Here is a 27,578-nt window from a genome sequence, read left to right on the forward strand (position 1 = left end):
CCATCAAGCTTTGCAGCTCCCCTTCGTCTTCATTCAACAACACAGTATAATCTGCAAACAACAGTACAGGGAATTTCCAAACACTACCCTCTCTCACCAGGGCACTCCAACATCCACTACCCTACCTTGTACCTCTTTTATTACCCCATCCATGTACAGATTGAATAACCATGAAGACATGATGCATCCCTGTTTCAATCCAAGCTTCAAAGAGAAAAATTCACTCAGTTCACCATCTACACACACTGCAGCCTTAGCATCATCATACATACTATTCACAGCATTCAAAAACTTCCATCTACTCCATATATTCTTAATACTTTCCACAATTCTTGTCTATCCACCCTGTCATATGCTTTCTCCAAATCCATGAAAGCCACATACAACTCCTTTCCCTTCTCTAGAAGCTTTTCCACTAAAGATCTAAGAATGAATATCTGATCTACACAACCTCTTCCCTTCCTAAAGCCTCCCTGTTCTTCTCCAACTAATTCCTCTGTTCTTTCTCTAACTCTGTCAACAAGTATCCTACCATACACTTTTCCTATTATACTAAGAAGACAAATGCCCCTATGATTACCACACACTTCTTTTTCCCCTTTTCCTTTGTACAAGGGAATAATTATACTTGACTTCCAATCCTCCGGGACTCTACCTTCCTCCCAGGCCAATCTGCACATCTTCCACATCCATTCTACTACTATCTCTCCCCCATGCTTCAGCATTTCACCACACACTCCATCAATTCCTGGGGCTTTCCCCAATTTAACTTTCTTCATTGCTTCCACAACTTCTATCCTACTGATTTCTTCCTGTCTTCTCACCTCCCTTCTCCCAAGCATTCCGCAGCCACTTATACTTGCATTACTTCCATCCCCTGTGTTCAACAATTCCTTAAAATGTTCTCTCCATCTGCTCACTTCTTCTCCCTTCTCCACTAGTAATCTACCGTTTTTATCTTTCATTCCCCTGCTAACTTCACTTCCACCCTGTCTTACTCTCTTCATCTCTTTCCAGAACATTTTCTTACAGTCCCTCCACTTTACACTCAAATTCCTTCCAAATTCTTCATCCACTCTCTTCTTACTCTCTCTTACTAATCTTTTCACCTCTCTCTTTCTTTCTACATGTAACTCTCTCTTCCGCCTCTCAACTTCTTCCACGCCCCTATTTCTCATCCATTCATTGTATGCTTTCTTCTTTTGTGCCACAACCTGTCTCACCTCTTCACTCCACCGTGCTGTTCCTTGCACACCCCTCTGTCTTCTCTTCATCCCACACACCACATCACATGCTGCACATATTTATTCTGTAAATATCCTGCACACACCTTCCATGTCCCCCATCTGCTCCAATTCATATTTGCCCAATCGTTCCTCCACTTCTCTCTTATATTCTGTCTTTTTCTCATCCTCTTGTAACCTTTCCACTCTCCTTGCAAATACTCCCTCTTCCCATCCTTCCCTTCTTCTATTTCTCCATCTTATTTGGATCTTTATTCTGGTCACCACCAAGTACTGGTCAGAAAGTCCACTCCCCCAGTCTCTATAAGCTCTTGCATCCATTACATATCTTCGCATCCTTTCATCCACACACACATAATCAATCATTTCCTTCCTTTCATTCAGTTCACCACTCACCCTTCTCATCACTCGCCATGTATATCTGTGGATCGTTTTGTGCCTGAAGAGGGTATTGGCTATTACCAACCCCCTCCCAGCACAATGTTCACTAATGCACTGCCATTCTCATCTATCTCAGCAGGCACATCCCACCCACCAACTATTCCATCCACCTTCACATTCCCTACTTTCCCATTCATATCACCGATCAAAAACACTCTCTCATTCCTTCCAAACTTTTCCATGCACACTTTCACATTTGTCCAGAACTCTTCTCTCACTCTGCTTGCACGATCTTGCGTTGGCACATACACGCACACAATCGCCCACATTTGTATTCCAACATTAGTATTACTATCAAATCCTGGAAATTCGAGTCCCTCAATGTTTACATTATTGGCCATATTTGAGATTGGTTACAGTACCAAAAACAGCTGTTACTGAAAATACTACAAACATTCATGTATACTCTCTGCCAATAAATCTTTTACCTTTTTGGTAGTCTATACAGTAATCCCTGTACTTTCCGGACGCCCACTTTCCGGACACCCCACTTACCGGACATTATGGGCCTGGACCTTCGGAACCCAAAAATGGCCAAAAAAAGAAAAAAATCCTCCCCAAAATCCGAATTTTTTCCCACCCGTAATTTGAAATTGCCGTGCGGCACCGAACAGCTGTTACACCACGGACCCTTCACCCCTTCCTTCCTCCCCCCTCCCCCCTCCCTTGACAGGGTTGCCATTTGGTATTTTTCATTACCAAATGTGGGCCAGTTTGGTAATGAAAAATTCGTTTGGTAATGAATCTGAATAATACATTACCAAAAGGATTTTTCACATGTATGAGGATACACAGGATGGAGATGGTGGATTGTTTGCTCTCTCTGATTAATCTGCTAGCCTACATAGCATGAAAATAATCAACATGCTGTTAATTATAAGGAGGGTGATTACATTTATTTACACTTGTATATATAATTAGTGAAGAATAAATGCTAGCTTTATGAATTAGGTAATGAAAAGTTAAATTTGGCAATGAAAATTGAGAAGTTTGGTAATGTGGCCGTTGCGATCTGGCAACTCTGTTTCCCTGTCACCACCAAGGCACAAACAGTTACTGCCTAACTTTGATCGTGAGCAGGTGCTTATCGCAGTGGAAGCCACATGTGCTCTTTTTTTGTGAATAAACTGCAATACCTCGCCACTAGACCACACAGGAATTTACAAGTTGTGCAGTGTCAATAAATTTGAATTTAGAATGCAAAGGATTAACTGTGGAGTGCAAACTGGTGGTTGAAACTGGCCTAGTGCAATAAACAATGTGCATTGTTAAACAATTATAACTCAAAGTGCAAAGAATTACTGTAAGTGCAGCACAACACTAGATTACTGTACATGCTTCAAGAGCATTTTCACCACTGCCAAAGCCTTTAGAGAAGGCAGCCACAGACATGCTGTAAGTGCCCTGGCTGTGGTAGTCAATTCTAATTTCTCATTCTTTGGTCCTTTTCATTTATTTCATGCTTTATGTCCATTATTGGTGTGAACAGGGTCTTATATAGGTTTAAATAGGTGCTATGCATGTCCGGTAGGGACTTATTTAGGTGGCTTTCAAAGTTAGGCTGGGTTAGGGTCCTTATGTACCAGTCCAGGAGCCAGGGGCCCACTTTCCAGACAGGACCACTTTCCAGACATGCCTTTGGCTCTATTACATCGGATAGTAGAGGGATTATTGTATTAACTTACAGTATTTTAAATTTAAAACAAGACCATAGGAGACAGGACAAATATAATTCCCGAAAACTACTTAAGGTTTGCGGCGGTGGCTGGGAGCAATCGAGATATGTCTGTTCGCTCTGGCTAACTGTGTGTGTGTGTGTGTGTGTTCTTACCTTACCTAATTGTTCTTACCTAATTGTATCTTTACAGGAATCAGTCAAGCTCATACTGTCCCGTGTCTTAAACCATATTTATTGTACATATCCTTAAATTTCTGAACTGTTTTGGCATACACTATTTCATTCGGTAGTGCATTCCACTGATCAATTGCTCTGTTTGGAAAACTGAATTTCCTTACGTCTTTATCACCTCTCTTCTTATGCAGTTTTTTGCAGTGTCCTCTTGCTGATGCTTCTCCATATGTTAAGTAATCATTTATATCTATTTTCTCCTTCCCTGATATGCACTTATATAGCATAATCATGTCACCTCTTTTCCTTCTCTCCTGTAGTGTTGGTAGATTCAGTTTATTTAGTCTTTCTTCGTAGCTTAGGTCCCTTAAGCTTGGTATCCATCTTATAGCGGCCCTTTGAACTTTTTCAATCTTGTCTATGTGCTTTTTGAGATGAGGACTCCAGACTACTGATGCATATTCCAGGTTGGTCTAATGAATGATGTTATTATCCTTCTTAGCATGTCTTCATTTATGTATGTGAATGTTATTCTAATATTTGCAAGCAGTGTATACATGTTCCGTACCTTCTCGCTGATGTGGTCAGCCGGAGATAGTCTGTTATTGATAATCACACCTAGGTCTTTCTCTCTTTCTGATGAGTATAGGGTTTTATTTCCTAACTTATAATCCCAATCAGGTCTTTTTCCACTTTTACCAAACTTGATTACATGACACTTGTCCACATTGAATTTCATTTGCCATGTACTACTCCATTCATGAAGTTTATTTAATTCTTCTTGTAGCTCTTTACAAGAGTCTGTGTTAGTAATTCTCCTTTGTATTTTTGCATCATCTACAAACATATTCAGATAGCTTTCATTTCCAGTGTTACTGTTTATATCATTTATATACACTAAAAACATGACTGGTGCCAGCACTGAGCCCTGTGGTACTCCACTAGTCACTTCTTTCCATGATGAGTAGTTTCCTCTTAGTACTGTTCTCATTTCACTTTTATGAGAAAGTCTTCCATCCAACAAAACAGTTTGCCTCGAATTCCTCCTTGATGGTACAGTTTCCATAAAAGTCTTTGGTGTGGTACTGTGTCAAAAGCTTTCTTGAAATCTAAATAGATACTGTCCACCCATCCTTCCCTTTCCTGTATTGTGTTTGTTACTCTGTCATTGTAGCTCAACAGATTAGTAACACATGATTTTCCTTTTCTGAAACCAAACTGTCTTTCTGTTATCATACTGTGTTCTTCTAGATGATTTACCCAAGTTTTTCTTATAAGCTTTTCTAATACCTTGTTTACAACACTGGTCAGTGATACTGGTCGGTAGTTGAGTGGATTTTGTCTATTTCCTTTCTTGAATAAGGGGACAATATTTGCTTTTTTCCAAATATCAGGTAGTTTACCTTGACTCAAGGATTTCTTGAAAATTAAAAATAATGGTTTACTTAACTCCTTTGCACATTCTCGTAGTACCCAACATGAAATTTCATCAGGACCACTTGCTTTTCCTCTGTCTAATTTACTTAACTCCTCCTATATTACTTTATCTGCTATTTGTATATCTGGTAGTATGTGTGGACATGCATGTTCCACATAGTCCCTCTCAAAATTTTTTTCTTCTGTAAAAACTAATTGGAAATTCTTATTTAGTGCTTCACAAATATCTATCTCTTGTGTATAAGCGATTCCGGACTGATTTCCTCGTCCGTAATTGATTGTATTATATCTTTTACTTTGCTTTTGCATCTGATATTGCTGTAAAACACCTTTGGTTGATCATTACTTTTATTTATTATATCCTCCTCAAACTGTTTTTGGGCTTCCCTCCTTATTCTTGTATAATCGTTTCTTGCCTGTCTGTAATTATTATACGCCCTTTCACTATTATGTCTTCTGTATCTATTCCACAACAAATCTCTTCTTTCTTTTGATTTTTTACATTCTGTATTGAACCATTTCTGTATTTTCTTATCTGCTTCTTTGTGCTGTGGGATGTACTTCTAGACTCCTATTTCATAAAATTCACAAAATTTTTTATATAAAGCATTTAAATCTTGTCCTCTAAGCTCATTTTCCCAATCAACTTCTAAGAAATACTTCTTTAGGTCTTGATAATTTCCCTTTGTATAGTTTAGGCTCATTTTTTAACTGTCTTTGCTGTTTACTAAGTCATATGCTATCCTGAAGTTATAATTTAGTACTGCATGATCGCTTTTGCCGAGTGGAGGGTGATATATTAAACTGTCAATATCATTTTCTTGCCTAGTAAATATTAGATCTAGCACTGAAGGTACATCAAGTCCTCTTTTTCTGGTGGTTTCCCTCACATGTTGCGTTAGGAAGAGCTGTTGTTACGAGATCCAGGAGCTTTTGGTCCCATCAGCTTTCTTGGCTAATTATATCGAGAGTATTCCAATTTATATTTGTATTGAAATCCCCAGTTAGTAAAATTCTTTTTGATTTCTCTTCCATTTTATGTAGTAATGATCTTAAACTCTGAATTGTACTCTCTGCCAGGTCCTCATATTCATCTCTTTCCCATGTGTTTGATTTGGGTGGCATGTACAAATTGGCTAAAATTACTTTACCTTCAGATGTGTTGATCTCTACTGCAATCAGTTCTACTTGTGATGGTATATCTAGTTCTATTTCATTGACTTTTAGATTTTTCTTAGTTAATATTATAATTCCTCCTCCTTTTTTAAAATTTCCGTCTCTTCTCCATATATTGTATTCCTCTAAGTTTAGTATGTCACTGGATATCCTTGGTGTTAATTTTGTTTCAGTTAAGCATATTATTTGTGGTTCATTTTCAATGACATAATCATTCATCTCTAGTAATTTAGATACCATTCCATCCACATTTGAGTACATCAACTTTATCATCTTGTTTATATACTTGTCATGACATGGTTCTACCACCTTCCTCCTTTTTATTCCATCCTGTTTGTGTACCACTTTCGTACCTGCAATCCTATTACTTTGTAAAAAAATTTCCTCTTCTCCTCTTCTGATCTTCCCTCATTTTTTGTTTTTGCTTCCATCCTTTTCTCTTTCAGTAATTCCAGTTCCTCTTGTGTTAGGCATCTTTTTATCCATACATTTTTGAACTCCTCTTTTTCCATACGATTCTTTGCATTTTTTTAGTATCTCTTCCACAGTGTTTACACTCTGGAAAGTCACCTTTAGTGGTCTTGTCTTGCTTTTCTCATATTTCCCTAACCTTTTGTGTTCCTCTATGTCTTTACTACAGATTTCCTCTGATACTTCTTTCAGTAAGCTCATTACATTTGCCATCTCCTTTTTGTCTATAGTGATCTTGTTTTTACTTCTTCCTCTTCTATACCAGTGATTACTATAGATTTGTTTATATCTACTGAATCTCTGACTAACTTTGGATTGTTTTGGATTATTCCTTTCATCTCCTTTTTAATGCTTTTTTCCTCCACCCTTGTTTCTAAGTCTTTCTTTACTTTCACCATTTCAGCATACGTGGTTTCCACATCATTTTTGTAGCTTTGCACACCTTCATTCACCTGTGTTATCTTCTCCTCAATATCACTGCTATGGTCTATAAGACTGCTTACTCGCCTAATTGTCTCTGTGTCATTTTTGAACTCTTCCATAACACTCTCGTGATTGACTACTGTACTGTACTTGCCATTTCACTTATTTTCTTCCTAAGTATACTCAATTCCACTGTTAGTTCACTGATGGTTGTGTCTTTCTTATTGGCCTCCCTTCCTAGTTTTTCTATTTCTTCCTTTTGCAAGTGCATCTGCTTCTTTACTTCATCAATTTCATTTTTGAAAGCCATTTCTAGTTTGTTTACACGTTCAACCAGTCTATTGTCAGTCTCCACTTCAACCAGTTCTTGGTAGAAATCATCATTTTGCTTTTTACCTTTATCCCTTTTCTTTTCCAAATTTGCTTTACTAAAGTATGTATCCATTTTGCAATACTAAAAGTGCAGAGCATGTACTTACAATCCCCGTGTTGTTGTAGTCTAAACAAACCTCAGATGACTCAGAGTATTCTTTCATCTTGGTTTTCTTTCCTGTTTGAACAAGTCTTGTTTAAATTTATTATTTTTTCTTTTTAATAATGAAAAATCATTTAGTCTAACCTGGTACAGAGCTTGACTCATACAAAGATACTAATTTAGGTAATGCCACTGGCCGTCTTGGTTCGGTACGGAGCACCGATGTCGCACGTCCGCCTCGATTGAATCCCTGTGTGTGTGTGTGTGTGTGTGTGTGTGTGTGTGTGTGTGTGTGTGTGTGTGTGTGTGTGTGTGTGTGTGTGTGTGTGTGTGTTCTTACCTACCTAATTGTTCTTACCTAATTGTATCTTTACAGGAATCAGTCAAGCTCGTACTGTCCCGTGTTTTAAACCATATTTATCGTACATATCCTTAAATTTGTGAATTGTTTTGGCACACACTATCACATTCGGTAGTGCATTCCATTGATCAATTGCTCTGTTTGGGAAACTGAATTTCCTTACGTCTTTATCACCTCTCCTTATGCAATTTTTTGTAGTGTCCTCTTGCTGATGTTTCTCCATATGTTAAGTAATCATTTATGTCTATTTTCTCCTTTCCTGATATGCATTTATATAGCATTATCATGTCACCTCTTTTCCTTCTCTCCTGTAGTGTTGGTAGATTCAGTTTATTTAGTCTTTCTTCGTAGCTTAGGTCCCTTAAGCTTGGTATCCATCTTGTAGCGGCCCTTTGAACTTTTTCAATCTTGTCTATGTGCTTTTTGAGATGAGGACTCCAGACTACTGATGCTTATTCCAGGGTTGGTCTAATGAATGATGTTATTATCCTTCTTAGCATATCTTCATTTATTTATGTGAATGCTATTCTCATATTTGCAAGCAGTGTATACATGTTCCGTACCTTCTCGCTGATGTGGTCAGCCGGAGATAGTCTGTTATTGATGATCACACCTAGGTCTTTCTCTCTTTCTGATGTGTATAGGGTTTTATTTCCTAACTTATAATCCCAATCAGGTCTTTTTCCACTTTTACCAAACTTGATTACATGACACTTGTCCACATTGAATTCCATTTCCCATGTACTACTCCATTCATGAAGTTTATTTAATTCTTCTTGTAGCTCTTTACAAGAGTCTGTGTTAGTAATTCTCCTTTGTATTTTTGCATTATCTGCAAACATATTCAGATAGCTCTCATTTCCAGTGTTACTGTTTATATCATTTATATACACTAAAAACATGATTGGTGCCAGCACTGAACCCTGTGGTACTCCACTAGTCACTTCTTTCCATGATGAGTAGTTTCCTCTTAGTACTGTCCTCATTTCTCTTTTTATGAGAAAGTCTTGCATCCAACAAAACAGTTTGCCTCGAATTCCTCCTTGATGGTACAGTTTCCATAAAAGTCTTTGGTGTGGTACTGTGTGAAAAGCTTTCTTGAAATCTAAATAGATACTGTCCACCCATCCTTCCCTTTCCTGTATTGTGTTTGTTACTCTGTCATAGTAGCTCAACAGATTAGTAACACATGATTTTCCTTTTCTGAAACCAAACTGTCTTTCTGTTATCATCCTGTGTTCTTCTAGGTGATTTACCTAAGCTTTTCTTATAAGTTTTCCTAACACCTAGCTTACAACACTGGTCAGCGATACTGGTCGGTAGTTGAGTGGATTTTGTCTATTTCCTTTCTTGAATAAGGGGACAATATTTGCTTTTTTCCAAATATCAGGTAGTTTACCTTGACTCAAGGATTTCTTGAAAATTAAAAATAATGGTTTACATAACTCCTTTGCACATTCTCGTATTACCCAACATGAAATTTCATCAGGACCACTTGCTTTTCCTCTGTCTAATCTACTTAACTCCCCCTGTATTACTTTTTCTGCTATTTGTATGTCTGGTAGTATGTGTGGACATGCGTGTTCCACATAGTCCCTAGCAAAATTTTTTTCTTCTGTAAAAACTAATTGGAAATTCTTATTTAGTGCTTCACAAATATCTATCTCTTGTGTATAAGTGATTCCCTCGTCCGTAATGGATTGTATTATATCTTTTACTTTAGTTTTGCTTCTGATATAGCTGTAAAACAGCTTTGGTTGATCACTACTTTTATTTATTATATCCTCCTCAAACTGTTTTTGGGCTTCCCTCCTTATTCTTGTATAGTCGTTTCTTGCCTGTTTGTAATTATTATACGCCCTTTCACTATTGTGTCTTCTGTATCTATTCCACAACAAATCTCTTCTTTCTTTTGATTTTTTACATTCTGTATTGAACCATTTCTGTATTTTCTTATCTGCTTCTTTGTGCTGTGGGATGTACTTCTGGACTCCTATTTCATAAAATTCACAAAATTTTTTATATACAGCATTTAAATCTTGTCCTCTAAGCTCATTTTCCCAATCAACTTCTAAGAAATACTTCTTTAGGTCTTGATAATTTCCCTTTTTATAGTTTAGGCTCTTGCTGTTTACTATGTCATATGCTATCCTGAAGTTATAATTTAGTACTACATGATCGCTTTTGCCGAGTGGAGGGTGATATGTTAAACTGTCAATATCATTTTCTTGCCTTGTAAATATTAGATCTAGCACTGAAGGTACATAAAGTCCTCTTTTTCTGGTGGTTTCCCTCACATGTTGCATTAAGAAAAACTCTTGTACGAGATCCAGGAGCTTTTGGTCCCAATAGCTTTCTTGGCTATTTATATCTAGAGTATTCCAATTTATATTTGTATTGAAGTCCCCAGTTAGTATAATTCTTTCCGATTTCTCTTCCATTTTATGTAGCAATGATCTTACACTGTGAATTGTACTCTCTGCCAGGTCCTCATATTCGTCTCTTTTCCATGTGTTTGACCTGGGTGGCATGTACAAATTGGCTACAATTACTTTACCTTCAGATGTGTCGATCTCTACTGCAATCAGTTCTACTTGTGATGGTATATCTAGTTTTATTTCCTTGACTTTTAGATTTTTCTTAGTTAATATTATAATTCCTCCTCCTTTTTTTAAATATCTGTCTCTTCTCCATATATTGTATTCCTCTAAGTTTAGTATGTCATTTGATATCCTTGGTATTAATTTTGTTTCAGTTAGGCATATTATTTGTGGTTCATTTTCTCTGACATAATCATTCATCTCTAGTAATTTAGATACCATTCCATCCACATTTGAGCACATCAACTTTATCATCTTGTTTATATACTTGTCATGACATGGTTCTACTACCTTCCTCCTTTTTCTTCCATCCTGTTTGTGTACCACTTTCATACCTGCAATCCTATAACTTTGTAAAAAAATTTCTTCTTCTCCTCTTCTGATCTTCCCTCATTTTTTGTTTTTGCTTCCTCTCTTTTCTCTTTCAGTAATTCCAGTTCCTCTTGTGTTAGGCATCTTTTTATCCATACATTTTTGAACTCCTCTTTTTCCATAAGATTCTTTGCATATTTTAGTATCTCTTCCACAGTGTTTACACTCTGGAAAGTCACCTTTAGAGGTCTTGTCTTGCTTTTCTCGTATTTCCCTAACCTTTTGTGTTCCTCTATGTCTTTACTACAGATTTCCTCTGATACTTCTTTCAGTAAGCTCATTACATTTGCCATCTCCTTTTTGTCTCTTGTGATCTTGTTTTTAACTTCTTCCTCTTCTATACCAGTGATTACTATTGATTTGTTTATCTCGACTGAATCTCTGACTAACTTTGGATTGTTTTGGATTATTCTTTTCACCTCCTTTTTAATGCTTTTTTCCTCCACCCTTGTTTCTAAGTCTTTCTTTACTTTCACCATTTCAGCATACGTGGTTTCTACATCATTTTTGTAGCTTTGCACAGCTTCATTCACTTGTGTTATCTTCTCCTCAATATCACTGCTCTGGTCAATAAGACTGCTAACTTACCTAATTGTCTCTGTGTCATTTTTGAACTCTTCCATAACACTCTCGTGACTGACTACTGTACTTGCCATTTCACTCATTTTCTTCCTAAGTGTACTCAATTCCACTGTTAGTTCACTGATGGTTGGGTCTTTCTTATTGGCCTCCCTTCCTAGTTTTTCAATTTCTTCCTTTTGCAAGTGCATCTGCTTCTTTATTTCATCAATTTCATTTTTGAAAACCATTTCTAGTTTGTTTACACGTTCAACCAGTCTATTGTGGTCTCTACTTCAACCAGTTCTTGGTAGAAATCATCATTTTGCTTTTTACCTTTATCCCTTTTCTTTTTCAAATTTGTTTTACTGAAGTATGTATCCATTTTGCAATACTTAAAGTGCAAAGCATGTACTTACAATCATCGTGTTGTTGTAGTCTAAACAAACCTCAGAGGTAGGTAGGTAGGTGTGTGTGTGTGTGTGTGGGGGGGGGCAAAGGCTTCAGGGCCTATCTTCAAGGCCCAGTAGTCCTCCTGCATCTCCACATGTTATCACTTTGGCGCTAACGACCACCATCCATATCGAACACACGCTTGGGGTGTCTCACACAGGACTGGTGTACTTGTATTAGTGGGGGTGTTTTTATGGCATGTAAGCATGTCATCTGGTAGATCAGTAAAGTCTACATTTTCTGACATTCAAATCCATAAACTGTTCCCTACCCAAGCAGGGATTTGAACTAGGGTTTGTTAGGACTTCGGGCCACCTCTCTATTGAATGAGCCACTGCTTCCTATGCAGACAACATAACACTTACATGTACAAATCAAAATGCAAACACAGCTGCACACATTCTCCAACCTTACCTCAACACACTACATGAATGATTCACCACGAACAGACTCACAATAGCCCCAGCCAAATCTACAGTGACCCTTCTCACAAACTGGACAGCAGAACATAGTCACATTCCACACCTCACCATAAACAACACTCCCCTACCACACACACACACACACACACACACACACACACACACACACACACACACACACACACACACCACAATCCTTGGTGTAACATAAAATGCATCAATGTCATTTAAACAACATATCACAAACAATGAAAATAAATTAACACCATGACTCAGTGCCCTAAGGTCACTTGTCCATACAACATTTGAACACACCTAAGAAACCATCACCACAGAATACAAACAATATATACATTCAGTGATGAATTATGCAAGCCCTGCTTCGGCTTCTAACCTCACTGAAACACACTACAACACTCTACAGACCATACAAAACAAGGCCCTAAAAATAATCACAGGTTGCACAGCTACTACACCCACAGACCACCTAAACCTAGAAACCAAAGTCCTCAAAGTCATGACAACACTAATACATCCCAGTCCCATCCTAGCTCTCAACTCCTCCATCGTAAACCTAGCCCCCCTAGGTCTTGCACTCAAGGGCGCACTGCACATCCTCCTAATCACTGCCATTTCTGTTCATTTGAGCCTGCGTATATCCTCTTCCTTTACTGTCTAGGACTCACTACTATACAGCATTACACTTCCAACACATGCTGCATACAAAGATTCCTTAGCACAGAGGGAGAGCCCTCTCAGTGTCAGGAGGGACAACAGCTCCCTGAACTTCTTCCAACCACTCCTCACTCTAGCCACAGAGCTAACTCCTGCCCCACCTCCAGCACATGTCTCCCAAATAACAAAACTCTTCCACACACTCAAGAGACTCAACAGCAAGTTAAATCTTTTCATGCCTGGCAATATCCACCTGCTCTCTGCGATATATCACACACATGAAATCAATATTATCTCAGTCTACCTTCCACAGACTGCACGATAGCACTGATCTCACTTTTGCTGTGAAATTGGTCCTCCCTGTCAGAGAATGCAGTAATCCTTTTAAGACCCTGACACCCAAGACCCGGACACCCCAAGTCCTGGACATTTTAGTCTTGGGTCCATTAGTCCAAGTCCTGGATTATTTCCTAAGATATCTGGACATGTGGAACACACACACACACACACACACACACACACACACACACACACAAAGCCGATATGTGTTCATCCCTACTCTAAATTTGCCACGCGGTGACAAACAGCTGTGTTTTGGCGCATAGTTCCGGCAACATCTGCTAGAGCGTCCCTGCATCCTCACCATTTCCCACCTACCTACCATCGTGATTGCACACTCGTTGCCATGGCTGCCAAAGTGCTCACTTTTGTGGTGGTGCCCTACCTGCTGCAAGCCCTGCTGTTCCTCTGCTGTCTCTTACTCGTGTGTGTGACGATGGCCCTGGCACCCAAGAAGAGGAACAGTGATTTGGACTCTGGAGGAAAAGAGGGAGATATTGGACAAGGTGGACGCGGGATGGTCGACCTCCCGCATCCTCTGTGAATTCAACCTGGCCCACTCTACCTTGTTTGACATCAAGAAATCCTGGGACAAACTCACCCAGTACAAGGCAGACTTCACAATGAAGACCAAACACAACATGCAGAGGAAGATTATGTACCCTCCCAGGTTTGCAGAAGTCGACCATTCTACGTTGATTTGGTATTGTCAACAATGTGCTGCTGATGTGCTGGTGCACGGCATGGAGCTGAAGGCTGCCGCAGAGAAGTTCACAGGGTTATACAACTCCCCAGACTTCAAGGCATCCGAGAGTTGGCTCTTTGCCTTCAAACTACAACATGGCCTCACTAACCGTAGGGCCCATGGCGAAGCTTTGGACGCCAACGAGGAGGGAGTAGAAGAGTTTTGGCAGAAGGGCCTCACTCTTGGTCACGTTTACAACACTGACAAAACTGGTTTATTCTATCGCTCTTTGCCAACAAACACTCTAGACGAGGAGACGGAAAAGCATGTACCTGACCGCAAGCTCTCCATGCAGCGGATATCTGCTTTGTGTTGTGCCAATGCTAACAGCATGTACTGGCTCAAGCCCGTTATTATTGGCCATGCAAACCAGCTTCAGTGCCTTTGTGGGTTGATGGATGTCCTTCCTGTCATCTGGTGCCATTCTGTGAAGGCTTAGTTCACAGCCAATATTTTCAAAGACTGGTTTCACCAGCACTTTGTCAAGGAGGTCATCCATTATCAGACAAACACACTGGGAATCCCACACAACCTTCTCCTGGACAATGCACCTGTGCATCCGTCCGACAAGAGTTGGTGGCTGAGAATGGCCACATTAGGTGCTTGTTCTTACCACCTAATTCAACTGATCTCATCCAATCAATGGACCAAGGAGTGATTCCTGGATCGAGGAAGTTCCTGGATGAGGTGCTGGTTGTTCTCGAGAACGAGGGTGAGTGCAGGAAGGGACGGGACATGCAAGGCCAGCGGACTTTGGAAAACCTTCGTTGCTACAACCTCAATTCAGCCATCTACAACTGGGCCAGTGCATGGAGGGAAGTCCCTGTCAAGACTCTAGGAAGTGGTTGGTCTCATCTGCTTCTCAGAGCCGATGTGGTGTACGACTTTCTAGGTTTTGACGTGGTTGACTTCCATGTGCATCTTCGTGTGGCTGGCGATGAGGTGGATGTGGATGAAGTGCGTGAGTGGTTGGATGATGACGAGGGCAATCCTGGGTATCAGATCATGTCTGATATCGGCATCGCATCTTCTGTTGCAGGTACAAGTACCCAGCTGGAAGATTCCGACGAGGACAACGACGATAATGTGGACTCCTCTCAGTGCACCACTTCTCCAGCCATCCCCAAGCTGAGCGCACTCCTGTAGCACGTCAAGTTCGTTCATGACTGCCTGGAACATCCAGACTGCGACAGGGAGGTGGAGCCCCTGGGACCTGTGAAGGAAGTGTGCACTTTTAGGCAGTGCATCATCAATCACCAGAATCGCCGTACCTTTCGTCAATCAACCATTGGCAACTTTTTCAGGCCCACGACCCCTGCCGTGTCCAGTCCCGGCTCCACACCACTGCCTCACCAAGACCTACCTTCTGCCTCCCAGCCAAAGCCCAGCACGTTGGCCATGGTGGAGTCTCCACTGGATGTGAGTTTGCAACTATCTTCAGAGACATCTGCAGTGGGTTGCCTATCACCACGTCCCAGCGACGCACCCCTGGGCCATCTGCCACACCTACTTTCTGGCTCTGACGGTGAATAAACTGCAATACCTCAACACTAGACCACATGGGAATTTACAGTGTTGTGCAGCATTAAGAAATTAGAATTCAGAGTGCAAAGGATTAAGTGCAGAGTGCAACACTGGCATGTTGCAACTGGCATGGCGCAAGTAAGAACAGAATGTGCAGTGTTAAACAATTATAATTCATAGCGCAAAGGATTAAATGCAGCGCAATACTGGATTACTGCACATGCTTCAAGTGCACCTTCACCACTGTCAGAGCCATAGAGGAGGCAGGTTAATCTTTGCGACAGTCAAGGACGTGTCATAAGTACCCCGTACACTGCTAAATATTTTCCTTACTCACTTCTAATTTCTCATTCTCTGGTTCTTTTTAATTTATTTTATGGTTTCTGTCCCTTGTTTGTGTGAATAGGGTCTTGTCCGCTAGGGAGTTATTTAGGTGGCTTTCAAAGTTAGGTTGGGTTAGGGTCTGTAAGTACCTGTCCAGGGGCATTTTTCCCAAGTCCTGGACAAGAGCAAGTTCCGCATGTTGCTTGGGCTCTATTACGTCAGATCTTGGGGGATTACTGTATCTTGATATTAGAGACACACAATTTTACATGACAGCCTATGCTAATACGCATCTGTCATCATAAGACAGAGCCCCAAAATGCAACTAGGCACTTAGACAATCCATCCATCTATCCATCCATCATCCAATCCTATGCTGCCCCATGAGAAGCGGAGAAGCCCGAGGCTAGGCAAGTTGGTCTTGACATTTAAGATGAGAGTGACCAGCCTCACTCATCCCTGAGTGGCATTACATGGGCAATAAACCCCAACCACCCCTTGGATATAAACCTACACAGGCTCAATCCAAATGGAGCACCTTAATTACCCACTATACGAGCAGGCATCATTAATTTGGTTATATGGATACCACCCACCATAGTAAATGGTCTCCTGGTGTACAGGAAACCATTTCTCATTCAGTGCAGAGTAACCCACAGGCAGAGGGAAGAGGAAAGAATGAAAGAAAGAAAGACAGAAGAGGGTGTGTAAAGTCACCCATAGGCAGAAGAGAAAAAAACAGAGGAAAGGATGGAAGGAAGAGAGGCTGGGGCAGACACCAAAAGCAGCACTTCGTCGAGAGAATAGATGGTGAGCGCCCACATCTACCACAACTTAAACAATCACCAAACAAATATTACTAGATCTTCATTTATAATATCCCTCTTTCATACATTCCAACGCTAGCAAATTTAGAAGCACCTGAATACTTATTCCATGCAAAGGGCAATATAACATCTCGATCAGAACACTAAACTACAAGCACCCTCCTGACATCCACCCATCAGAGGTATCCTTAAACAGAGCTGTGTGAGTTCAACTAGCTAAACTTACAGCAGGACATCACCCAGCCCTCCTCAGTTACCAGCTTTGGTCTGGGTTGGGTGGAATCACAAATGACACATGCCTCTCTAGCAGAATAGGTCCACACAACATAATGTACATAATGGAGCACTCAGCGGAACATCACACTAGGATGCAGAAATATCAATCACATACAGAACCTATAGGACAATTCCACTGCTCCAGTTGCTTACCTGGGGTTGGTCAGGCAGATCTGGGTTGAGCAACAACAACAACCACTACACTACCAAATGGCTAATAAAAACACAAAACCACAACCACCATATAAACTTACCTGACTTTGGCATTTTCACACACTTCACACAGCTTGTCCATCATGACCTTATGGTGCGCAAATACCAGGAATTTCTTCTCTGACTCCAACATTTCTTTGATATATTCACTGTAACAAAACATAACACTTGTAAATGAAAATGCATTTCTTCAAAAAAATAACTGCAGTTATATTATAGTAAATTTGTGATATGATTTTAAGTATTTTGAACATTATTTAGGTTGAACTTCAAATCCTTCATTGACATACTTTTCACTTCTCTACATGGTTACTTCAGGTATCTAAGAAGAGCAGCTCTGAGTTACATTTACAACCATTATGAAATAAAATGGGTGAGAAACATGGCATTTTAAGTTGAGGAGAGAGGTGCATTAACTCGAATATGCTTGAAGCCATCATTATCACCCCTACAGTTTCCAGGGAAATAATGACATACACACAGTCAGATACCTACACTGGGTGCTGGACAACCTCATTGAGTTATTACTGCTGGACAGCCTCATTCACTCTATCTGCCATTTCGAGGGTTACGCCCCTCTGGTCCTAGGAGCCTCGTATCTGATATTAGTTGAGTCTACTACCCTTCTTTTTTGTGTATGTGTCTCTGCTGTTTATGTACCACTTTCTTACTTCTACCCCTCCTACTTTATAAAAAAAAAAAAAAAAAAAAAATTACTTTTCTCTTCATCTGATCTTTCTTCAAGCTTAATTTTTGCATCTTCACTCTTTTCCTTTAGTAATCCTCATTCCTGCTGAGTTAGGCATCTTTTTATCCATGTGAAGTTGAATTCCTCTGATTCCTTAAGTCTGTTAGTATATTTTAATACTTTTTCTACAGTGTTCACACTTTGGAAGGTTACTTTCATGGGCTTTGACTTACAGTATTTCTCTCATACTTCTCTAGCCTTTTAACCCTATCGGGTTTTTGGGCCGGGCAGATTATGTCTGTGCCAGAGTCAGCCACTCATGCTGACCCACATCTTCGTGGCCCGATATTTTACTTTGATCACTCTGTGTAAATACATTCTTCATGATAGAATGTTGGTTATGGTGTCATTTTAAAGCTGAATAGTTGTATTGTATCGTAGTATGTTCAAAAAAGGAGAACAAAGAAAATGAAATGTCAAAATGATGAGTTGAAGTTAGGCAAAAAGCAAAAATTTTATACCTTGCCATAGAAAAATATTTGCCAAAAAATAACAAGTAAAGATATGTAAATTTGGTTTAAACCATGCAAAAATACAATAAATTACCTTTACAATGATACATAGATTATGGTAATTTTTGCATTTCATTGTGCAATAAAGCAAAAGCAAAGAGACACACAATTCTATTTTAGTTTCAGCCGCATATTAGCTTCGTGATGTTTTTCTTTGATTGGTCAGTGTAAATACACTTTTTATGATAGGATGCTGGTTGTGGTGTTATTTTGAAGCTGCATAGTTGTACTTTATCACAGTATCTTCATAAAAGGAAAACAAGGAAAATAAAAAGTCAAAGTGACGAGCTGAAGTTAGGCAAAAACCAAAAATTTTATACCTTGCTGTAAAAAAATATTCACCAAGAATAAAGTTATAAAGAAACAAAGCCATGAGTCAGATCAGCTCTGCAGTACCGTCACACACAGAGCAACCATTCCGTGACATCATGCTCGAGCCTCTTTGTTATGATGCGTAAATGCGATTTATGGTGAATATTTTACAAACGTTTCTTAAAATGACGATTAAAAGCATCATCCGAATCTCTGAGGTTGGATTTGAAATGACGATCGAAATAGTCATTTGAATCTCAAAGGGTTAAGTTCCCTGATATCTTTCTCACAGACTACATCTGATACTTCTTTCAATATGTTCATTATTATCATCTCCATTTGGTCTCTAAAGATTTTGTTTCTTATTTCTTCTTCATCTTTACAGAGATTACTATTGATTTGTTGATCTCTGCTGATTCCTTTATCAGCTTTGGGCTGTCTTTTATGATTTCCTTCACTTCCCTTTTTATGCTTTTTGCTTCGACCCTTGTTTTCTTCCTCATTTCATTCTTACAACCTCTGCATATGTACTTTGTACTTCATGTGTGTGTGTGTTCTTACCTAATTGTTCTTACCTACAGGAATGAGTCAAGCTCATACTGCCCTGTGTATTAAACCATTTTTGTCATATATATCCTTAAATTTATGAATAGTTTTGGCACACACTATTTCATTCAGTGGTGCAATCCACTAATCAATTGCCCTATTTGGGAAACTGAATTTCTTTACGTCTCGAACACCCCTCTTTTTAAGCAGTTTTTTGCAGTGTCCTTTTGCTGATATGCCCCCATAGGTTATACTGCATATTCATTTATGTCTATTTTCTCTTTCTCTGAGATGCATTTATGTAGAATGTCTATTTTCTCTTTCCCTGAGATGCATTTATATAGAATAAGTCTAATTTCTCTTTCCCTGAGATCATTTACATAGAAAAATCAAGTCTCCTCTTTTCCTTCTCTCCTGTAGTGTTGGTAGATTCAGTTTTTCTAGTCTTTCTTTGCAGCTTAGATCCCTTAAGCTTGCTACTGATCTTATAGCTGACCTTTGTATGTTTTCAAACTTATCTATGTGTTTTATTAGATGAGGATTCCAGACTACTGATGCATACTACAGGGTTGGTCTGATGAATGATGTTATTATCTTTCTCAGCATGTCTTCATTTATATATGTGAATGCCAGGATTCCAGGGGCTTGAATGATGAGTGAATGGAAGTGTAGCCCATTGGATTGGGCAAATTTGGGCTGTTCGGACATTGCTACTCTTCACCCTGCCCTAGGGTGGGAAAGGAGGTCCGGAAGATGATGATGATGATGATGATGATGATGCTATTCTCATGTTAGCAAGCAATTTATATATGTTACAGACCTTCTCACTGATGTGATCATCTGCAGAGAGTATGTTATTGATAAACACTCTTAGGTCCTTCTCCCTTTCTGATATATGTAGGGTTGCTCTTCCTAACTTATAATCCCAACCTGGTCTTTTCTCACTTTTACCAAACGTAATTTGATGACACTTGTTCACATGAAATTCCATTTGCCATGTACTGCTCCATTCATGAAACTTATTTAATTCTTCTTGTAGCTCTTTGCAAGAATCTGTGTTAGTAATTTTCCTTTGTATTTTGCATCATCCACAAATATATTTAGAAAGCTTCCATTTCCAATGTTGCTGTCTATGTCATTTATATATAATAAAAACATAACTGGTGCCAGCACTGAGCCATGTGGAACTTCGCTAGTCACTTCCTTCCATGATGAGTAATTTCCCCTTAATACTGTTATCATTTACCCTTTTCTGAGATCATCTTGCATCCAACAGTACAGAGTGCCTTGGATACCTCCTTGATGGTACAGTTTCCATAAAAGTCTTTGGTGCTGTTTTGAAAGTCAAATGCTTTTTTGAAATCTAAATAGATACTGCCCACCCATCCTTCTCTTTCTGCAATGTTTCTGTAACTCCACAATAATGGCTTAATAGATTAGTAACACATGAATTTCCCTTTCTAAAACCAAACTGCCTTTCTGTTATTGTACTGTGTACTTCTACTGCTACCGCAAATTGACTTAGAACCTCCCCCCACAAGGTATTAAAAAACAGAGAAATCATAGTATATCACAATGTTTGTTCATGACATCCATTCATTAATATGAAATCATGTTTCCCTTGTTTTTCAGGACCAGTTGGATGCATTTCGGCAAGGAATCAGATCTCTGAAGTAATCTAGGGACATTTCTTTGCTCCAAACATTTGTCAGTTCAGTCTTGAGGTTGTCCAGATTGGGTGTCTTCTTCTCTGCCATGATTTTCTTCATCTTTGCCCAGCAGTTTTCTATTGGATTTAGATCCGCACTGTTGCCAAAACAGTCGAGGACTTCAGTCCAATTATTCTGAAGCCATTTTGTCACCTTTCTTGACTTGTGACATGGAGCTGAATCGTGCATGAAAACATCGCACCCATGAATAGCGAAAAAGTTTAACAAATGATTTTTCAGAACTTGAATGTACTGGCCACCATTCATCATCAAGTTCTTATTAAGAAAGTAGAGGCCTCCCCTTCCCATTTCACCTGAGAAACACCCCTGTACCATTACTGACTGTGGGTGCTTAACAGCCGGCACCGTGTAAGCAAGGCCATATCGACTATGGGAGGCAGGGCGACGAACCTTGGCAGAACGCAAGTGGAACACTTGAAATGTGCTGTCATCGGAAAACATAACTTTTCTCCACTCACCAGATGACAAACTGAATGCACTGCTTCTTCATGTGGTCAGTGAGAAGTGGTTTTTTGGCTGCAGTGCAGCTCGGCAAACCCAGCGGTGCTGGATAGTTCGAATTGAGATGTCTTGCAACAGCTGAAGGATGCATTCTCTTCAATTTTGCTGTTGTCATTCGAGGATTCTTGATTACTTCCCTCTTCAGAAATGTATCTGTACCTCTGGAAGTCATCCTCTTCTTTCCACCACCATGCTTGTGCTCTGGTACGACATCAGGTGGTAGGCCGCGTTGCAGCAAGAATCTTCATAACGGTCGACTTTGCGAGTCCACGACGTTCGCAAATCGTGTTGATAGGGACATTTTCCTGCCTCCATGCAATGATATGGACCCTCTCATCCCTTGAGCAGTACTTTCCAGGTTGACAACTTGACTCTAGGAAGATAACAGGGCAAACAGTAATGCATACAAAAAAAGACGGAAGTGCAAGCTCGGAGCGACAGGAACATATACCACCACTCTCGATTCTGGTCAAGCACTGACGTGCTGAGTGTTTCACCACCTCCCGCCAACACCAGAGGAGTTGCCAGTTACTTCTTGCTCCAAAAATTCACTTGGTAGAGGTGGAAACACAATGCAAAGACAGACAACTCTCCCATAGCAGTTCTGTGTGTACGTCCTAAGTCAATTTGCAGTGGGTGCAGATGGTTTACCCATACTTTTCTTATCAGCTTTTCTAGTATCTTACTTAAAACACTGGTCAGTGATACTGGTTGGCAGCTGAATGGATTCTATCTATTCACTTTCTTGAACTGAGGAATAATGTTTGCTTTCTTCCAAATATCAAGTAGTTTACCTTGACCCAAGGATTCCATAAATATTAAATGCAATGGTCTGCTTAACTCTTCTGCACATTCATGTAGCACCCAACCTGAAATTTCATCAGGACTATTTGCTTTTCCTTTGTCTAATTTACTTAACTCTTCTTTTTCTGATATTTGTGTATCTGGTAATACGTGTGGGCATACATGTTCCATATTATCGCTTTCAAAATTATTTTCTTTTGTAAAAACTGATTGGTAGGTGGGGGCGCTCACCATCCACTCACTCAATGTGGTGCTGCTCTCGGGTGTCTGCTCTGTCCTCTCCTCCATCCTTCTTTCCTTCCATCTTCTTCTGTCTTTCTTTCCTTCATTCTTTCCTTGTCTTTTTGCCTGCGGCTGGCTTTACGCTCCCTCTTCTGTCTTTCGTTCCTTCATTCTTTCCTCTTCCTTCTGCCTGTGGGTGACTCTACACTGAGAGACAAGCCAAATGGTTTCCTGTACACCAGGAAACCAGTTACTACGCTGGGTGATAACCATACAACCAAATTTTGGCGCCTGGTGGTTTAGTGGGTAATTATTGTGCTCCAGCTGGATTGAGCCGGTGAAGGTTTATATCCAAGGGGTGGATGGGGTTTATTGATCATGTAATGCCACTCAGGGATGAGTGAGGTTGGTCACTCTCATCTTAAATGTCGGGACTGGCTGCCTGGCCCCGGGCTCCTGCGCTCCTCGTGGGGCGGCGTGGGACTGGATGATAGATGGATGGATGGATGAAAACTGATTGGAAGTGTTTATTCAGTGCTTCACAAATACAGTACCTCCTCTTGGGTATACTGTAGATGATCCCCTCATCCGTAATGAACCGAATTCTATCTTTAAATTTGGTATTGCTTTGGATGCTGCTGTAAAATAGGATAGGTTGATCACTACTTTTATTTATAATGTCTTCATCAAACTGTCCTTGAACCTCCCTCCTTATCTTTGTATAATCATTTGCCTGTTTATAGTTGTTATATGTCTTCTCACTATTGTGTCTCCTGTATCTATTCCAAAGCAAGGCTTTTTTTTATTCTGATTTTTTACATTCTGTATAAAACCATTTCTTCATTTTCATTTCTGTTTCTTTGTGCTGATGGATGTAATTTTGGACTCCTATTTCATAAAGATCACAGAATTTTATATATATAATATTTAAATCATGTTCTCCAAGCTCCTTTTCCCAATCTATTTGTAAGAAGTACTTCTTCATGTCATAATACTGTAGTTCCTCTTTTTGTAGTTCAGACTCTTTTTGTAACTCTCATCTGGTAATGTAATATTTGTATGTCAATATCATTTCCTTGCCTAATAAATATAAGATCAAGTAATGATGAATCATCAAGTCCTCTTTTTCTGGTGTTTTCCTTAATATGCTGTCAGGAAAAACTCCTGCACAAGATCTAGCACCTTTTGACCCCAACAGCTTTCGTGGCTTTTTACATCTACAGCAGTGTATTCCAATTTCAATCTGTACTGAAATATCTAGGTTCATATAAATCTTTCAGATTTCTGTCCCATTCTGTGGAGAAACGTTCTTAAACTCTGACCTGTACTTTCTGCCAGGTCTTCAAATTTGTCTCTTTCCCAAGTGTGTGTTTTGGGTGGCATGTATAAATTTGTGTGTGTGTGTATTTACCTATTTGTAGTATACAGGAATTGAGCAATGCTCGTGTTGTCCTGTCTCCAAATCCACATTTATCAAGTCTACACATATGAATGTTTTTCTCATGCACCACCTCTTCGTCTAAGTCGTTCCAAATATTTATGTATTTACCTAATATACCTAATAATTATATACACGGAATGTGCTATGCTCGTGGGTTTCTGTCGCTGTTTCGCAATAAGTCAAATTTAGCTTTAAACTCGTATAAGTTTTTAGACTGGACGATTTCTTTGTCCAGGCTATTCCATAAATCTATACTTCTGTAAGGAAAGCTTTATTTCTTGATATCCTTCAAGCAGCTTGACTTTTTCAATTTCATTCCAAGTCCTCTTATTACTCTCTTATCCCATACAAACAGATCTTTGTCAATTTTATCTACTCCCACAATGGTCCTGAACATTGCAATCATGTCTCTCCTCTTTCTCCTTTCCTCTAAAGAAGGAAAATCCAGCTTTTCCAGCCTCTCTCTGTATGACAGGTCTGCCAGACTGGGGACCATTTTGGTTGATGTTCTTTGTATTCTCTCAATCTTGTTTATATCTTTCTTTTTGTGTGGGGACCACACTACCACTGCATATTCTAACCTGGGGCAGATCACGGCTACTATTAATTTTTTCATCATCTCCTCATCCATATAATGAAATGCTACTCTTATGTTAGTCAAGAGTTTATAGGTCTCTCCAACTATCTTGTTAATGTGCTTTTCTGGTGACAATCTATCTTGGACCAGCACTCCCAAATCTTTCTCTTCTCTCATTTTTGTGATTAATTCATTACCCAACAAATAATTCAGTGATTGCCTCCTGGTTCTTTTACCCATTTCCAATATTTTACATTTCTTTACATTAAATTTCATTTCCCACGTCCGGCTCCAATCATATCCTATCCAAATCCTCCTGCAGTATTTTGCAATCCTCCTCAACCTCTACCTTCCTCAAGATCTTTACATCATCAGCAAACAGACTTGCATAACTGTTCACTCCATCTACCATATCATTTACGTAAATCAGGAACATTACTGGCGCCAACACCGAGCCTTGTTACTTCCCTCCATCCAGACATCCTATCCTTTATTACTGTTCTCATTCGTCTGTCTCTCAAAAAGTCTCTCATCCATTCCAGAAGTTTCCCCTTTAATCCTCCTATATATTCTAGTTTCCACTTTAGTCTCTTATGAGGTACCTTGTCAGAGGCCTTCTCTAACTCTAAGTACACACAATCCACCCAACCATCTCTCTCCTGTACCACATCAATCGCTCTTGAGTAAAAGCTCAACAAGTCAGAAACACATGACCTTCCACTTCTGAATCCAAACTGACATTCAGCCAAAATATTCATCTCTTATAGATATATTATCCATCTGTCTTTCAGGATTCTCTCGCACAATTTTGCGACCATGCTGGTTAGAGACACTAGTCTATAATTCAGGGGTTCTTCCCTGTTTCCTCCCTTATAAATTGGTACCACATTTGCCCTCTTCCATTCTTGTGGCACTTTCCCCTCTTCCAGAGAACACACGATTAAACTGTGAATTTTATCCACCAGTTGTTCTCTGCATTCCTTCAGTACCCAATTAGAAATTCCATCAGGTCCTGGGGCTTTCCTTACATCCTGAGTTTCCAATAATTTGTACACTTCCTGTACCTCCACTTTTATATCTTTTATCACCGGTACATTTCTAGTCACTCCCTCCCCTTCCACAACCTCCTTTTCTTTAGTGAAAACTGATTGGAAACATTTGTTCATTATTTCAGCTTGCATTGCTGCATCTTTATAGAACTCTCCTTCTACTTTCAATTTAGTGATTCCTTCCCTTTGTTTCAATTTGCCATTAACAAATCTATAGAACAGTTTGGGTTCATCCTTGCATTTGTCTATTATACCTTTTTCAAAATTCCTTTCTTCTTCTCTATGTATTCTTGTGTAATCATTTCTAGTTCTTTTATATTCTTCCTTTGTTCTGGTGTTGCCCCTCTTTCTCCAGTTGTTCCACGCCTTATCTCTTTCTTTTTTTGCTATCATACACCTTCTATTAAACCACTCCTTTTTCCTGTTTTCTTTCCCTCTTACTCTTGGTACAAATTTTTTCACTCCCAAATTGTAGAGGTCTAGAAAGATATCCCACTTCCTTTGTATCTCTCATTTCTCTGAATTTTCTCCAATCCGCATTTTCAAAAAAGTTTCTCAGTCCTGTGAAATTAGCTTTCCCTAAGTTGTATCTTCCCTGTCTATGAAGCTCGTCTCTTGGCTCGCCGTTCCCTATTATCATCTGGAACTCAATGATCAAATGATCACTTTTTCCTATAGGACAGAAATATTTCAATGATTCTATTACATCGGGTTCTTTGGTAAACAGTAAATCTAACCTTGGTGGTGTGTCCTCACCTCGGAACCGTGTCTCTTCTTTGACCCATTGCGTCATCACATTATTCATTATTATATTTAATAATATAATGCCCCACGAATCCTCGCTGCCTCCTGAGTCCCATTCCTCCCAGTTCACCTCTTTACCGTTAAAGTCACCCACCAAAATTATATTATTGCTTTTCTCAATTATTTTTTGTAAATAGCTAGCCATATCTGACAACATCTCATGGTATTCGTCATCATTCCATGCTCTCGTCTTAGGGGGAACATACACTACCGCCATATCTCTCTTGACTTTCTCTCCAGTTTCTAATTTCATATATATCACTTCAGCCCTGCCTTCTCCCATTTTCACGGTATCTACATTTATGTTGTTCTTCACTGCTATCATCACTCCACCTCCCGTTTTTTCTTTTCTGTCTTTTCTCCACAGATTGTATTTACCATCTCCCAAATGAACATCAATATCCTCTCTTAATTTGGTCTCTACAAAGCACATGACATCAGGTGTGTGCTTTTCTACCTAACTCTTCTTACCTAATTGTACCTTTACAGGAATGAGTCTGGTGTATTGAACTATTTTTATCATATATATCCTTAAAATCATGAATAGTTTTGGCACACACAATTTCATTCGCTAGCGCATTCCGCTGATCAACTGTCCTATTTGGGAAACTGAATTTCCTTATGTCTTGAACACCTCTTTTTTTATGTAGTTTTTTTCAGTGTCCTTTTGCTGATGTGTCCCCATAGGTTATATACTCATTTATGTCCATTTTCTCTTTCCCTGTGATGGATTTATACAGCATAATCATGTCTCCTCTTTTCCTTCTCTCTTGTAACATTGCTAGGTTCATTTTTTCTAGTCTTTCTTCATAGCTTAGATTCCATATGTTTGGTACCCATCGTGTAGTGACACTCTGTACTTTTTCAATCTTATCTATGTGTTGTTTGATATGTGGATTCCAGACTGCTGATGTATACTCCAAGATTCATCTGATAAATGATGTTAGTCACCACTCACATAACGCAGGAATATTGTTCCTAGTAGGTCCCGCTTTATGAAAATTCCGCGTCATACAGCCATATTTTTACATGTTAAAGGGTTTCATGGTACTCAAGCCAGCCCCAACTTCACCTTTTAGAGCAATATTCTGGGATTTTCCTAGGACATTACCTACCTAAAAATGACT

The 27,578-nt window shown here is 39.5% G+C and overlaps 1 protein-coding gene across 1 annotated transcript in view; it reads right to left on the minus strand.

Moving 5' to 3' along the window:
• Positions 1 to 27,578, minus strand: part of Marcal1 (SWI/SNF-related matrix-associated actin-dependent regulator of chromatin subfamily A-like protein 1) — a 453,729-nt gene that overhangs the window by 44,934 nt on the left and 381,217 nt on the right. Inside the window, exon 10 of the mRNA XM_080283811.1 lies at positions 17,247 to 17,354. Within this exon, the coding sequence (XP_080139937.1) occupies positions 17,247 to 17,354 (108 nt within the window). The remainder of the gene's footprint in view (positions 1 to 17,246; positions 17,355 to 27,578) is intronic.

Source organism: Coenobita brevimanus, chromosome 98, assembly GCF_032717465.1.
Source record: "Coenobita brevimanus isolate Jiangsu-jjx chromosome 98, ASM3271746v2, whole genome shotgun sequence".
NCBI classification, from domain to species: domain Eukaryota; kingdom Metazoa; phylum Arthropoda; class Malacostraca; order Decapoda; family Coenobitidae; genus Coenobita; species Coenobita brevimanus.